Source organism: Aptenodytes forsteri, unplaced genomic scaffold, assembly GCF_000699145.1.
Source record: "Aptenodytes forsteri isolate BGI_AS27 unplaced genomic scaffold, ASM69914v1 Scaffold143, whole genome shotgun sequence".
Lineage (NCBI taxonomy): Eukaryota > Metazoa > Chordata > Aves > Sphenisciformes > Spheniscidae > Aptenodytes > Aptenodytes forsteri.
Genome location: NW_008794951.1, coordinates 4,046,892 through 4,062,907, shown reverse-complemented (window position 1 = coordinate 4,062,907; position 16,016 = coordinate 4,046,892). Strand labels below are relative to the sequence as shown.

At 40.5% G+C, this 16,016-nt stretch overlaps 1 protein-coding gene across 1 annotated transcript in view; it reads right to left on the bottom strand.

Moving 5' to 3' along the window:
- The window catches only part of IL1RAPL2 (interleukin 1 receptor accessory protein like 2), a 389,202-nt gene that overhangs the window by 111,669 nt on the left and 261,517 nt on the right, over positions 1-16,016 (bottom strand). Inside the window, exon 5 of the mRNA XM_009275329.1 lies at positions 1,453-1,527. Within this exon, the coding sequence (XP_009273604.1) occupies positions 1,453-1,527 (75 nt within the window). The remainder of the gene's footprint in view (positions 1-1,452; positions 1,528-16,016) is intronic.

Below are 16,016 nucleotides of genomic sequence, written 5' to 3'. Positions count from 1 at the left end.
ACACAGATGTATGCAGGGACAGTTTGCTCCCAAAGGAAATCATTAGAAAGTTGACTTTTAAGAAGCTGGACCAGGAGACTCAATTCAGCCTTTTGGGCTGATCCAAACTTTGATGACTGTGTTTTGCTGTTAATTCTGCTGGGCTTTTGACTATGGCTTCAGACCCATTTTGTGTTTTCTCCTTTTAGGGCCAATTTCTGCTCAGCTACAGACACGAGTCCTGTGGAGGGGAACCTGAAAATACACTTATGCAACTGTCTGCAGAATTCATCTGGCACTGGCTGCTTCCCAGATCCACTTCTGCCTTCCCTGTGCAAGCCCTTACAGACACCTGAGTCAATTCAGGTATATGAGAGAAAGCTAATCTTTAAGATTAGCTAAGGTCACAAATGATTCATATTCTCACCGCGATTCAACAATCACATTCAAGAATTCAAGCCCCATTTTTAAATACTTCATAGCATCTTAAGTGATTCACTGAAATTGTTAGGCATCTGGTTTAAGAACAAGGATGTGCCTTTGTACTCAGCTCAAGTAGGACCCTGTAGGGTTTCACAAAAACAAATAAACAGCTTTACCACAATGTTATCAGCCCACTTAAAATGTTTCATTCTGACCCTGCTTGCCTTTAAACACCATTCCACCACTGAATCCTAGCCAACTTTGATATAAAAGGAAGAAGAGAGTCAGGCTCAAGAAGAAAGAAAATGCCACAGCTTCAGCACAGAGTGAATAATCCACATCTGCAACACGTCTCTTGTAATTTAAGCTCATGGCACCACAGTCCTCAACAGCAACTCCAATTCTGCCTCTCAAAATTAGAAATCTATTTTCAAGTCACTGAAAAAAAACTCTGGAACTTCAAAGCCAAGCTGTTCTTTCAGCACCAAGATGCCCCACAGTTCCCCAAAGTTAGCAGAACTCTCTAACATTAGAGTTTCTCAGCATGAGAGAAATACAGGCTGCCAGCTGAGATTCGGAGATGTGCATTCACAGAAGAATATATAACAAGAGTGAGAAAAGCCTACAAGCATTTTAGTCTAAAGCCCTTTCTGGTAAGCATTCAGAACAACCTGAAAATGCACTGTTTTACATTAACTTTTAAAGGAATCAGCACTTCTTTTATGAGAATATTTGTCTTAGCGTGAACATCAGCTGATCAATACAGCACCAATGTAGACATATATTACTCTATCAATCATATATTAAAAAGAGCAGCAGCGCTTTATATTTAATACCCAATGTAACCAATTAGTACTGCCATCCCCTGGTGTTACACAAGTTCATTCCCTTAAATTGCCATGGCAGTAAATTCTACAGTTATAAATGAGAAGCTGCAAATTGATTTGCATGTAATAACAGTACCACTAAACCTTTCTTAGCACTTTCCATTTTTCCCATCTGCTACCAGAGTGGAAGTTTAGGATCTATTATTCCCAGAAGGGGACTTACCCAGCTGGACATCTATAACAGTTGGCTGGTTCTCCATGGGGAACAATGGCTTTGGAGGTTTGTCTGTGAGTAAAGCTAGAAAAGAAAATGAGAAAATGTAATGGAAAAATTGAGACCAATGACTGCAAAAGAAAAGCTCTGTCATGTAAGCAATCAAATGTTTGTACACTTGATGGCATGTAAACGTTTATCCAATGTGTTACAGCTTTCCTAGTGGCTGTGGTGGCCCACTGATTCTGGGCTGAATCATGAAACAGCTCTTGAAAATGAGCTGTTTCAAGAATTACATTTTTAATACAAAGCAGAAAGACAAACTCCATTTCTCACTTTTAATCTACATATAATAACTAGATCAAGCATTTTAGATCCTCACCTTGCAAAGTTAACACACTTACTTAATTTGAAACGCCAACCAAATCTATTTCAGCATGACCAGTCCCAACATGTCTTTATGCTTGCCCAAAACAGTATTTAGATACTCAAAGAAAACTTGCACAGAATTTTGTCTGATGAACCCCAGCAGCTTCACAGCTAGCTTACATTCCCAACCCAACCGGGTGGGGCACCTGGATGCTCTTCTCAAAGCCCAAGTGGGGACCCTGCCTTCTGCTGTACGGAAGTATCTCCATCTGAGAGCAGGAAACATTACCCCAGCCTGGTCCTACCAGGTGACTGCTCCAGCCACTAGGACAGACAGTCACAGATAATGCTACTGAAAACAGATAATGCTACAGACGCAGACTTCAGTACCTGGTTTGAGAGCTTAGTCCCAGGCTGTGCAAATAGGTTTTGTAAGTTGGGGCTAGCTTGAAACAAATGACTGAGTGTTCGTGGAGATGGGGAGAACTGTTTTTAATCAAATACAGCATCTCGTACCACGTGAAATTAAACATTTCAAAATTACTTCAAAACTTTTCCAGTTAAAATTCATCACCTGAAATTATTTGATCTGAGTTTGTAAAATGAATTTGCATTTTTCAATAAAAGACTAAGGCAAAATTGCCCTGATCTCCTCAGAAGCCTCAGCACTTACTGATTTGATAGGAAACAAGTCTACCCAGCGGTTTGGTAGCTCAAGCTGAAAGTTGCCTGGGGCTGCGGCAGCAGGTCTCCCTGAACCAAGCAGAGGGAGCCTGAGCTCTGCAAGCTCCTGGCCTATGCTCCCAGCTCAGCCTGAGCCATTGGCATGGGAGGACATCTCTCCCCTAGCCTGCTTCAGCATGAGTCAATGGTTCAACACACCTTCCCTAGGGCTTTAAAACAAGCTGGCTGAGTGGCTGAAGCAGAGGTGCAGCAGTCACACATTTCACTAATGTGGCTCTGATAACCACGCTAGCAAATGAGAGCTGCGTAAAATTGGAGGTAGCTGAATTATTCTGCTACCAAAAAAACAAAAAAAAAAGATAATCATCAACCTACAAAACATTTTTACATCCACATCTACAGAAAATTACAAACTGTATTAAAGAAATACCTGTTTGATTTTGCTTTACAGTCGACACAATTACTTTAAACTCCTTAAGAAGAGATTGTGAGCACAATCCACTTCCCCAGTTCCATTTAAATGAAAATGGAGTTCTTTCCACTGATGCTACAGCCATGCTTTGCTTATCACAAAACAGGCATTTCGGTAACAAGTCAGCAGCCAACATTTCAGATCAAAATCTTGTGTTTGTAAGAACAACTCCTTATACAGTTTACCCACAAGGAAACACAGGAATCTCCAAAATTATTTAAACAGCATGTTATTAAGACTAAAACCACATGTAGGGCTCAGAATGACAGATAAGTGAGAAATTCTGTTAACGAGAATTCAGCAGTTCAAAAATGCTCATCAATGCAAAGCCACAAGATTGACCCAGAAGCAACATCAAGACTACCTGTACAATCGCATTATTAGGGGATTAGACTGAGAGTAGAAAATTTCTGGCAGAAACAATTAATTTGCTGTGCTAATGCACCTAAGTCACCTGAATGTCATTAGAGAATAAGAAGAAAGTACTGCCAAACCTACATATGTAAGTACGGTCTAACTACTTGCTTGTTAAGGAATTTCAATCCTAACAAAGCTGAAAACTTCTAAGTAGGAGTTCTGGGCATCAAACCCAAGGGACTTTGGAACACATTTCACTGATGATTTTATAAGCAATGTATCCTTTTAAATTGCTAAAAGCTTTTGAGACACTCTTCCTCATAAAATCTCATTGCATCCAAGGGGAGATGGATAACTATTTCTCCAGCTTCTCCACAAATCCCACCCTAATTCAAAAAGTTAGTTTCTCACTTGAAGGCCACACTTGCTTCGAGCAAAGCTCATTCCCAACACTCCAGCAAAAAAGTACATTCTCCAGGAAGTCCCAATACGCTGATAGCCAGAACATTTGGTAAGCGGGAACATGAGAGTGAGAGTACATCTTCAGTACTTGCATTTTTCTGTTCAACAGAAAAGCTTTGCTTTTCTTATACTCTAATTCCTCACATGAAAAACCCTGTCAATAAATAATAAGTTAGCAAGAAGCAAGAGCCACCAGACTAGAATTACATTAGTTGAACTATAACCTGCTGCCAGCCGTAAGAAGGACCTCTTCACAGGCACTGCTTGCCATTTTCTTTCAACTCATCACAGAAAATTAGAAGTACTGCTGTCTGGCCCTGGCATCTGCTGAGGGGGAACCTCATCACTTGAGTCACAACCTGACAATATTGCTTTTCTGCAATTTTGGTTTAGTTTCTTTATTGTTTTTTATACTGTCTAGGCAGACTTCCTCAGACCGCCTGCTGGAAGGAGACAGGAAAAGGAAGTACTACGAAGGCATTAAAAATTTAACAATGTTCTTAACTGCCTCTGTGCAACTGAGGTCAGTAACTTCTTAAATGAGCCAAAAATCTCTAGAAAATACATTTTGGCCCAGGAAGTACACATTCAGCCTTCTTAGGAAGGTAACATGTTGGCCTGTATCTAAATGCAGGAGTACCTCAGATGCTCAGCACAGAGAGAAGAGAACGGCTACTGCCAGAGACATGCAGCTATTTGCTGCAGCTTCCACACGGGCCTGCTACCAAATGTGCTGGAGGGAGTGGAAAGGTCACAGTGGCTGCAAAGGGGTTTGGGGATTTAACCCCAGTACTAACAGAATCAAGCCCTTTGTCCAGACTAGGTCAGAACAAGCAACACTCTCACCGACCCTTTACAGGACTCCTTCAGGAGACATTATGATGTGTTTAAAGCTCAGCACACACAAGACCTCATAAATAAAGTGAAGGCTGAAATGGAAAAAAGAGATCAGTTTGAGAACGCAATTCTGAACAACTTGATATACCAGGTAAATTTTGGTTTGGGTGGAAACTTGATGGAGGGGCTGGGGGAGCCCAAACCCCCCAAACCTTGCATCCCAGTTGAGTGTGGTCCGTTGTACTTTGTGAAGAGCCTCAAGAGAGTTTCCCTTTCTGGTAAGTTACCAACACTTTTTTTCTTAGCTTTTTTCTCCTTAGTTTTTCAGGCTTTTGTTGCTACCTTTAGGCTTTTCTTGTATTATTATTTTTCATCTCTGGTACTAAATTGTACTCTGTGTGCAGTGTAGGATGTGGAGAAAACTTGCTGGGGTAGCTGCATCCATGCTGTGCCAGTGTGCTCACGCCTTCCCTGCTTAATGTTCTTTTCATATCTCATTCCCACCTGCACCCCTTGCAACCCACTCCGACCAGGGCTTCTCCCTGTTTCCCTTAGCATTACTTGCAGTCTTTGGATATTTCTAAATGTGCTCCTGCATGTCACATTTTAAATGGTTATATTTTGCCATATTGCTCTTGGAGAGTAATCGTTATAATGAACTGGCAGCTCTTTACATAGGAACTGAAATGGCCCAAGGGGATTTTGAGTCTAGAAGGCAATGAAGTGCTGGCTTCTCAATATCATATGTGTTTACAGAAAACAAAAGCCATTCTGATTTTAGAAGTCAGACATCAGATCACTTATTCACCTTATGAAATTCACTTTTGGTCCTACTTAAACAGTAAGGCAGTACAGGATATTCTCAGCTATGAGAGTTTCTAATCTTTCATGATCTCTGTACTTGACAGAAGTCCATAAACAACCTTTATTCAAATGCCCATTCCTCTAAAAGAAGTTTCTTTAATTCTCGGAACAGTTTTATAGATGTGTGGCACTCTGATTTCCAGCCTTGCTAGAAGGGGAAGCAGAACAAAAAGTTAATGCCGTTACTGTATCAACATGTCTTTAATAAAAAAAGCTAACAGTATTACGCGTTCTTATCTAACTCTTACTTCTCCTCCCAGAAAACCACTTTAAATTAAAACAACTAAATGCACTGAAAACACTCTTCCTGTTATTAAAGGTACAGCAGTATTTCTGCAAAGAAATATGAATACACCTCATTAACTGTCACAGGAAGAGCTGGGATAGAGCTGTCTATTTTTTTTTTTCCAGACCCCTTGGACCATGCCATGCCCCTGGGCTGCTCTAGGCAGCAATACTTACATGGTGAAGCCACTAGAACAAGGATGAGGTCAGTTCCACAAAGAAACAATTCCTGTGGCCACACGGACAGACCTACCTTTGCAAGATACTAGGTCTGACAATGCAGCACACTAAGGAGTTTCTTTGCCCTTACTTGCTGTTCCAGGATTTCATCCCATGAACAGGCTGGGACAGCTTTGGCTGCATTTGTTATGCAAGTATCAGCTGATACAGTACACTACCGAATTAAGATTGAGAGGAGGGCTCACACAGGGCTTCTGTGCTTTGTCCCAGGGTAACACCAGGCATGCTACCTGGGGCATCACCTGAAGTCACACGTACTGGATGACAAGCTGGAAAGACATTTTTTTACCCAGAGGCACCTGGCAATGCATGTGCCTCCCATAAGAGCTTGGTGGACATGGCCAGAGGCTGTTTAGCAGCCAGACTGCTAGGAAACTGCTTAAAGTGCTGTTTCCTCCTATGCTTATATTCACCCCATTAGAAAGTAATACACAAACTTTAAAACAACGATCAAGTTGCTGTGATTTCAACAACACTTGTCATGGGGTTTTTCCATAAGAGATTAAAGGAACAGTGTTGTACAAATCGATACACTGATCTGATCCTCTGTAACTGTTCATCCAGGTGCATTTTCTTTCCCAGAACACGATACTTTTATTCTCTCTTTTTCATAGGCACAAAGAATATGCTGTCCCAGGAGAAGTGCCTCAGAAAAGCAGAGAAGAGACCTGCAAAAGATTTGGTCTCTGCAGTTAGTTACACAGTGATCTTTAGCAGACAAGGGAGAGCACGACTTACTGCACAGGGCAATGTCTAGCTACCCATAGGACCAACTGAAGAAGACAACAGCCTTGAAGAAGTAGCTCCTGCTTCTAAGTGCCAGTGCAGCGTAAGAGCCTAGAGGCTCATTTTTTTCCCACCACAGCCTTACTGTTTCAAAAAAATCTCTCATTCCATGTTCAAACACATATCTGACACACTAATGAGTTCTCCTGAAAAAGCACAAAGCAGTTGAAAACAAACAGCCTCAGGATATCATTACTTAGGGATAAGCAATGATAGCCAGTTAGAAAAATTACCAGGCATCTCAGTAAGCACCAGTTCCTTCACAGTTTGTTATCTGACGCAGCTCTATTTCCCTATACTATTTCCTACCTTCCCCTGCAGCAGCCTCACAGTACTCTCCCTGCTCCAGGCAGACTTCTTTTATGGCAACCACAGCGAGAGACAGACAGCCCAAGCTGTTACTACAATGAACACAACTCTCTTGCTGCAATTTTTGAGTGACTCAGCTAAACACAACTTCTGAATTTAATGCAGATCACCTTCCCCCTGTGCCATGCAAAGGCATGCTCTAAGCCAACAGGCATCACCTGTGCTCCAAGGACCTGAATTGCTACCAGTGTGAAGCCAGTCAACACCAGGGTCATGCACTGAAATCCAGCTGCTTATGATTTGAAGGCGTCTTTCTTGTGACTCAGCACAGCTGGAGTGTTTTCCAGACCAGATAACTCTTCTAAGGGAGATGAAGGCAGAAGGCTAAAAATGTTAACTCGCATGTGGCTAAGAACTGGTCAAATGCTGGGGAAGGGTTTTCTTCTTCCTCAGGGTGGATAATGACTTTTCCTCTTCTTGTGATAATCACCCAAAGTACATTTGCTGTTCCGTAATTTTGCTATTGATGTACCTCCTGGACATTTGTTCACATAATTTGCAATGATGAAGGGAACAATTATCCAAATACAAAGCAGAATGCAAGGAATCTAACAGAATTGTTTCAAATCTTCTATAAGACAATTACATGCCAACCTACTTCCTTCAATCAAAGGATCTGGCATTTTCCCACCATTAATTAACACAGAGCCTCTAGTATCATTCAATCAAGAATCTGGCTAACCTTTTGACAGGAGAACCAATCTGTTTGAATAGCATCCTCTGGGGCAAATAACAGCATGCCAAACCCTTCATCTGAAACTAGCTCATATCTGAAGTTAAGCTTTTGTTCACTCCTAGTTCAAATACACATGCTTCCAGGCATGGCGTAGATCTACTTTGGCATCTAAAAATCTTGGCAGTAACATTGCAACTTTCATACCATAGATGAAGACAAAACTAACTGCGTGCAAAACGCTAAATCAATATGTTAACCAGAGGGCACATGTTGCTAAGAGAAGCTCAGCATTACACCTTTTAAAAAATACGTACCTAATTCCCTTTGGCTCATCTGAAATCCCAGCTTGTGCCAACAGATTTCTCAGATTTCTCAGATGGCTGACAGTAAAATGCTTCAGGCCTGACCTGCTACTGCTTTATCTTTTATGTTGCTGCTTACACCTAAGCAAATGTGTGAGCCAATTGTGCAGATGTAAATGTAAATGTGACAGCTATAGTCTTGGCTGCCAGGGACTGAACTGTGCACTTGCAGAGTTAAAAGCTTGTCTAAAGAGCCAAGGGTTCCCACCTGGACTTGTAATAAGTATACGTTGTGGACTGAGCCTCTAACACACGTTCACCAGCAAGTCCCGCTACCAGATTAGAACGAATGCTTTTCATTTTCTTGGCACAGCAGTAAATTACCACGCAAGGTGAAAAGCAGTGGAAAACCACATAAAGCAACTCATTCATAAAAATGCGGCTTTTGTGAGGCTGTGTTTATATGGGGACACCGTTCCCTGATTAGCTGTACTGTAGTGTGTTCTACCAGTCAGTCAAAACGCACTTTTTCAGCATTCAGCTATTGTGCTGCCTTTCCTTCACCACAGTATCAAGCTGACAAAATGATTGTACCTCCATCCGTCATTTGTTGTAACAGAAATAAAGCCACTGCAACAAAATGTTGTCAAAGGATAAATGTCTCCACCTTTGAAAATAAACACTGAACACTTATTCTCAATAAGCTCAAACTCAGTAAACTGAGAACTTGTGTGGAAGCCAGGAGTCATTAACCAGTGACAAAGAGTTTTTCTCTATTTATTACTATTCGAGCTGGAAATGCATCTTTTGGGACAATGGGGTGAAATGATACAGCAACTGGATGCCTCCCCCTCTGCCACCATTACCATGAATATCACTTTTTGAAAACTCTACCTAGGATCAAGAGTGCCTTAATGCACTGTTTGGTCTGCCTCTGTGGGACAATTTTCTGCAAGAAGGAGTTTAGCATTTTTATATTAGCAGTAAATAACTGGAATTCATCACATGAATTCTTTTTATGACATAGAAAGAAGGACAACACAATCACAGTTTTAAGGAAGATGCCATGCCCATGCTGAAATGCAGCTCGCAAGGGAAATGAATTTTGAGGCACTCAAATGCTATTGGATCATTACTGGTGGTTTTGATTCTAACCCATTAAGTCCTCAATGACTTGGAACAGACCTGTGTTTGACAGGTCATACTATTGGCACCAAGAAGCAGCTGGCCATGACTGTAGCCCCCTTGACTTTGAAAGCAGTCAAAATCCTAAACAGCTAGCTGTGCCTGTCCAGTTCTTGGCAGCTGCTCCAATGGCTTCTGCTGCAGGCATGACCTTGCAGCCCATGGTAACTGTTTAAACTAGTAACAGCAGCTGGCAATTCCACGTGCGAAATCATCTCTGAACAAGAAGTCTTGCTGCCAGTCTTCTCACCTAAGATGTCTTCAGCTACTGCACACAGGATGCTATCAGAGTGCATGGAGATAGCCAAACTGCTTTGGAGAGAAGAGCAGGAGCATCAGGTACTAGATGAACTCTCTTGAATTCACGGAAACGTTAAGAAAAGTAGAAATTAACTAGATTTTGGTTTTGAGATCTTCTAGTTTTCAGATTTGTGCAGGACCTTCTTCCCCCCTCTTACAAGGCAATCAAGTCATGTAAGGCTGTAGAAAATGAAATGGTGAGATTCTGGTGGAACTTGTGCCACAGAATATGACTTAGGAGGACTCTGGTGAAGTGGAATAGAAACAATAGCATAAATTGCACATTACTGAAGCACAGATGGCAAAATCCTACAAGGTGCCCATCACAAAGTAATTACAACAGGACTGAACACTTAACACTACCGCAATATACAGGTTAAATGCCAGCGGCAGCTGACCGTTATGCATCTCCTGATGTGAAACATTCAGTGACACTGATGGCATGGGTTACTATCAGCGCTGTCACTAGAGTCATTGCAAGGTGGGTGCTGGAAAGTAGAAGAATTCTGTGTTAGCAGGGCTCTCACTGTACTGATGCTATCAAGTTTCCTTACTCCTACGGTTGCCAACACACCTTTCTTTTCACTGCATTTCTAAATTTCACAGATTGGATTAGATTATGCACGATCATTTTATTCCTTTCCTAAATGTGGATCATGCAGCTTTCTTTTCTGAAGCAAGCACAAGTTTCCTCTGAAGTAGAGAAAAAAGTGTAATAAATTGTTACTAAATGTATATTAATTTTCCTGCAATATAATTCGTGAAATTCTCAAATGGAGTGCGCTTTATTTAATGAACGGAGTGTATTTAACACAAAGGACACATCATTTCATCTGCACTCAAGATGTTTCTCTTGGACTCTGAGCATAAATAAGATGCTTGAAATTACCCTCTATTTCAAGGAGATCTGCAAAGAACACTGTATGACATTTTATCTTTTGGCTTTTTTAATTCTTTTTTCTTTCTGTGTTATAAAAAAGTAAAGAAGTGGTGACGGATGAAGCCAGATCCCATCATCCATCTTGAAGGGACAGCTGGAGACTTTGCATGCAAATGAAAGCTATCATTCTTGTCAACCTGAAGCCAGAGTACCAAAAGCCTGCAGTCCACAAGTGATTAATATTCCATGATCAATTTGACCACTCGTGCACAGTGAACTACTGCACCACAGCACAACCCCAGCAACATGAATTATCGTCGAGTGGATTTTATGCGTTGTTTTAATAAAACTCAAAGCAATCCATTATTCTCTGAAACTAAAAACCTCGTATTAAATATAGATAGTGTATCAAAAGAGAGTTATTGTGAATGATGAATGCCAGCTGAACTAAGTATTAAGCACCTATGGTACTGTATCTAGGCAAAACAATGGGTGCTTTTTTGGGGGATGGAAAATGCCATCTCCAAGCTCAATAGCAGCCTCTAGCCAGTGCACACCACAATCTGGCCAAGGAGGAGCCGGTGCCATTTTGCCACCTCTCTTAGTTTGATGTTTCAGGCAACTGCATGGCTTACCTGTGCCCTGAGATAGCCCTGAGTCAAAACCTTTGTTACAGACCAAACATTCCTGTGCAGTTTTTCAAAGAGGACAGAGCTACTGAAGACCAACATTAAAAATGTATTTCACTGGAAGTCTCAAAGGCACCATTTCATTTTCTACCATTTAAAACTTGTAGTTTGGACACGATTAGATGTTGCACAGTGTAACAGCTCAGCCTGCTTTGATGTTCAGCAGGACCATTACAATTTCAAAGCTGCCATACTGCAAACAATTTTTAGATGGAATTTCAATTGTTTTTTAGATTAACGACATTCACAAGTAAGAAACATGGAACTTCTGTTAAGTCATCTCTTGCCAATTGATTTTGCTGCGTAGGGGGTTAATGAGTAGGTTTTACCCTGCCCCATCGAGCCTATTCATTCTGATGCATTCTTTGGATTAGCACCCTGGCTTCCAAAGCTTGCTACAATGATGAAAAATGTTACTATACTTGACAAGGAAAACCTTTGCATAAAATGTTTATGCAATATTTATGTAGGTTCTTTGTCTCTAATTTGCCTTCAAAAGCTGCAAAATATATTCCACCAGGTTTTGCTATTATTTTTTTCATTTTACCACTGAAGAAGTTTTGAATTGTATTATTCACTAAGCACATGTAGCATTGTTATGAAAAAATTGGGGCAAATCATGTCATTATTGGTTGGATGAGCAGGAAAATGAATAAAGGCAGGCATAATATAGGCATGTAAAGAAAGCGTAGATACACTCGCTACTGTTTATCCTGCCTCATAACTGAAGATCAGGAAAATGTAAATCTTCTGATGAAAGACAATGCTTTAAGAAATGAAGGCGATAGTTATCCCATGAAATTTGTCTTCTTATTTGAGGCAAAGGATTTAAAAGAATTAACAAAAAAAGTAGCATCCATAGAAATCTCTGGCGGGGCGACCCATTTTCAGAGTCAGCACTGATGCCTTTCACTACTTTCATCAGAGTTTATACCAGCTGAAGGGAAGCAGAATAGCCCCCTTGTGATCAGCGTGGGACCCGAGTCTTTCAGTATCAGCTACTATCAAACACAGGGCAGTTTTCTGATCCGAGACTGCAATTTCTTTTCCACAAAAATATACCAAACATGCGCAAAGCACTGTCTCAAAGAAAGATGCTATGGAAAACTTTATAGCTTTGATAAAACAAGTTCCAGATAAATGATTCACATCCTAAGTCAGTGGGCACGCTCTCACCCCCATACATCAGGTTTACAGGAGGCAACTACTCAACAATAAACATGTAATATTTTAAGACTAACATATTACTTGAAAATGTTTAATGGCCAGTGGAGATGCAATGAATGGCAAACAAACCTCCAAGGGGAACGTGACTAAAGGCTGCATAGAGAGCTATACGTACAAAAAGCACGAGGACAAATGTCATTCCAGTGCCCACTGGTGCATCTCTGTGCAGCCCCATTAACAAGCCCAGTGACATGCAGCACAGCTGAGAGGAACAAATTAACTTCCCAGTGAAACAATTCAAAGACCTTGTGGCAACACTAAAAGCAATGGAAGAGAATGAAGACATGGCCAAAAAAATGTCTTCTGTTTTGAATCTATGTGACCATTGCTAAGCAGACTGTCAACACACCAGACGTTTATATCAGATGAGCATAAAATAAACTTGACAGCAAGTCAAGTTGACTTGATTGTACCTGTCCCACAGGGCAATTTGGGCACAGGTTATACTGTATGCAGCAGAAACTGCAGGAGGGGCTAGCTTCCAAATCCCCTGAAATGTGAGATTAAACAGTCCCATAGGCACTTCAGATGGCTGCAGATAAGGATTTAATCCTTCAGTATATTTCCTCCATCCTTTATTAAAATATGAAGATAATCTTTAAATCACGAAAAAATAGAAAAACACCAATGGAAAGAGCCAAAAAACATCAGGCAGAAAAAGGGGAGGGGAGGGCAGGGGAGGAGAAGGAACCCACCCTATTTTCACTAACAAACCAGCGCCGAGTTTCCTCTCAGCCAGGACTATACACACAAAGTGCGTGGGAAGGGGAACTCACTCCCCCCAGCCTTGGTGAACAAGGCAGTACAAGCTTGCTGTGAATGGTGCATGGGCGCGATACTGATGGGCTGCCCAAATACCCAGATACTCTGCCTGCCTCTGCCTGAACTACTTGTGCATACGTGGGCTCTTGGAGAGGGGTTTTCTGTTCTCCTACAATTTCTCCATCTGACTGCCAGGACAGAAATCAGCACTGCACCTACCTCTCAGCCACCAGGACACTGTTGGTAAAGCAGCTCAAAGCAGAGATCACTTTCCTTGGCTTCTACATTTCTCTGCTGTTCTCAGAGGACCATTCATTACCCAGCTTTTAGGTCTTCTGCTGCTTTTTTCCAGCAGCCAGATGTAAGTTTTGCACCAGGAATGTAATTTCTGAGAAATTTTTCATGAAATTGTGTCAGCTTGTTGTAACGAACCTGCTTGACACTTCATTTTCCTGTTGAAAGTGTCTTCTGTTTGTCATGTGTTGAAGCAATTTAAGATTTTGCTTTGACATTTTCAACAAGAGAACAAGACGATTCAATCTGTTCTAGGTAGTAACTGCCATTACATTTAAACTACATCATTCAAATGAAACTCAACATACTATTTTGACTGCCATTTTATATCTTATCTAATACCTGCCATTACATTTAAACTACATCATTCAAATGAAACTCAACATACTATTTTGTCTGCCATTTTATATCTTATCTATGATTATGTAGTGCTACTGCCCCAGCTCATGGAACAATGTACAAGCAACAAAGGAAGTCAATTAAAGAAGATTCCCCCCCCCCCCCATTTTCCAATAATGCCACCCTGAAACTTCTGTTTCTTTCTGAAACAGTATTCTCAAGTGGCATTCTTCAGACGTGCCTTTACGAGGGGAATTTTGAGAATTTTGGCTTTTGTTCCCATGTAAAATGAAAGCAAAATCTAAGAAAACCCACAAGCTTCCTTCCAAATAAAAAATATAAATTTCTAACCATCTATAATACTTCAATCCCAAAGGATGGGATGACTGCTGAGCACAAACTCAGCAGTGGCAGCGTAGGAAGCAGTAAAGGGTGCATTACTTGTCACGTTCGTCATAGGGTGAGTGTGATAACCTGACGCGGGCACATGTGATTGTTTTACCGACCACCTACCCCCATTTCAAAATTTTTCTCCATTTTGTTGCCTGCTTTAAAATGTATTATGCACCATGTTCAGTCCTCTCTAATCAACATGTCCATGTCCATCAACTCCTTCTGATGCACAATAGTTATCAATCATATTTTATTTATTACAGGAAAAAAGATTATGTCTTGTTCATCAAGTCTTTTACTTCAATTCTAAGGGCTTTTTTCTAGAAACGTAAGGCAACATTTTAAACTGAAAGACATGAGATGCATAGCTAAAAAGCATGACAGTTTCTCAGGAGGTTAACAATATTTGGATTAATAAATAGAGAACAAAGTATTTTAACAGGGTAATATGGAGATCATCTAAATACAGGATTACAGTGGGAAATACTATCACTTTCTCTCCCAGATTTTAATTAATAATTAAAGAAAATCTTTGTGTGTCAGCACACTTGTAAAATAGGCACTATATAAAGATCTATCACTTATCTAAAAACTATATTATATCATTGCTTTTTACAGAACCAGTGGATTAAATAGAGAAAGGAAGCGCTGGGGTTTGTTTGGTGGTTGTTTGAGGTTTCTTTTTGGTAGTAAAAGCATAGAGGCATCGTAAAAGGGCTGGATCACAGAAGCAAAACCACAGTGCAGCTGTAATGTTAGATATGCTTTTAAGGCAGAACGTCTGTCTTAATCTGTTATTATTCTCAGACTGTATCTAAAGACTACTTTTTGTACCATGCTTTTGTTGACTATTACCCATCCAGAGATGGGTCCCTATACATGCATTACTGATATCACAACAAAAGGGAGTATTCAAATGCAACTGCAGGATTGGGCTCCATTTCGGCTAATACACCAAAGTAAAAGTCAGAGACCTCTCCCAGCCCTTGGTATTATTCTGCAATGATGTGCTTCCTTACCAAGGTGCTGTAAAGGGATCTAATATACTGTACTGCAAATAGGCAATTTTGGCTGAACGCGTGGTAGCACTATTTTTTAACTCCTCCAGAGATGACATTTAGGAAGTCTGAGTTGTGGCTGGAATGCTTCTTTTCTTTTCCTACATACTCTCAAGTTAGTATATCTCTTTCTGTTGGTAAATAAGCACCTTTGTGTTCAAAAGTAGTCTAATCTGGAGCTGCATAAAACAGTTAAATTATCATTAACACCATATACTGATCTTGCAAGGAGTCGAAAACTCCAATGCAGTTTCATATCAAAACAATGGAGCCTTAAGCTTTTGCGTCTATGAATGATGAGCAACATTACTTCAAATGACATCTTTTGTCAGAGTTGCTTGAGCTAAAGACAGAGTGAATCCATTTGTATAAATTGTGGCTTCACTGCTGAAAGATTACAAAAATGTATGGTGCTATCCTTAAGTCTCAAACCATTAATATAGTTAAAAAATGCCATCTTTTCCCAGGAAGAACTAGCAAGTCCTTAAAACACTATCATCAATCACGACTAATTCACTAAATATACAATTCCAACAGCAATAGAAAAAGAAAATACAGTATAGTATATCATCTGTCACTACATCAAACATCTCTATTTTTCAATAGAAACTGCAAGTCAAGATTTCCAAGGTCTGTGATATAGATGGTTCATAACTGAATTCCTGTTCCACTGGGATTAGCCCTTTGTTTGTTTTCCATTTGTCTGATAGATCCAAAGCTAGATATTTTTATTGAAAAGCAAA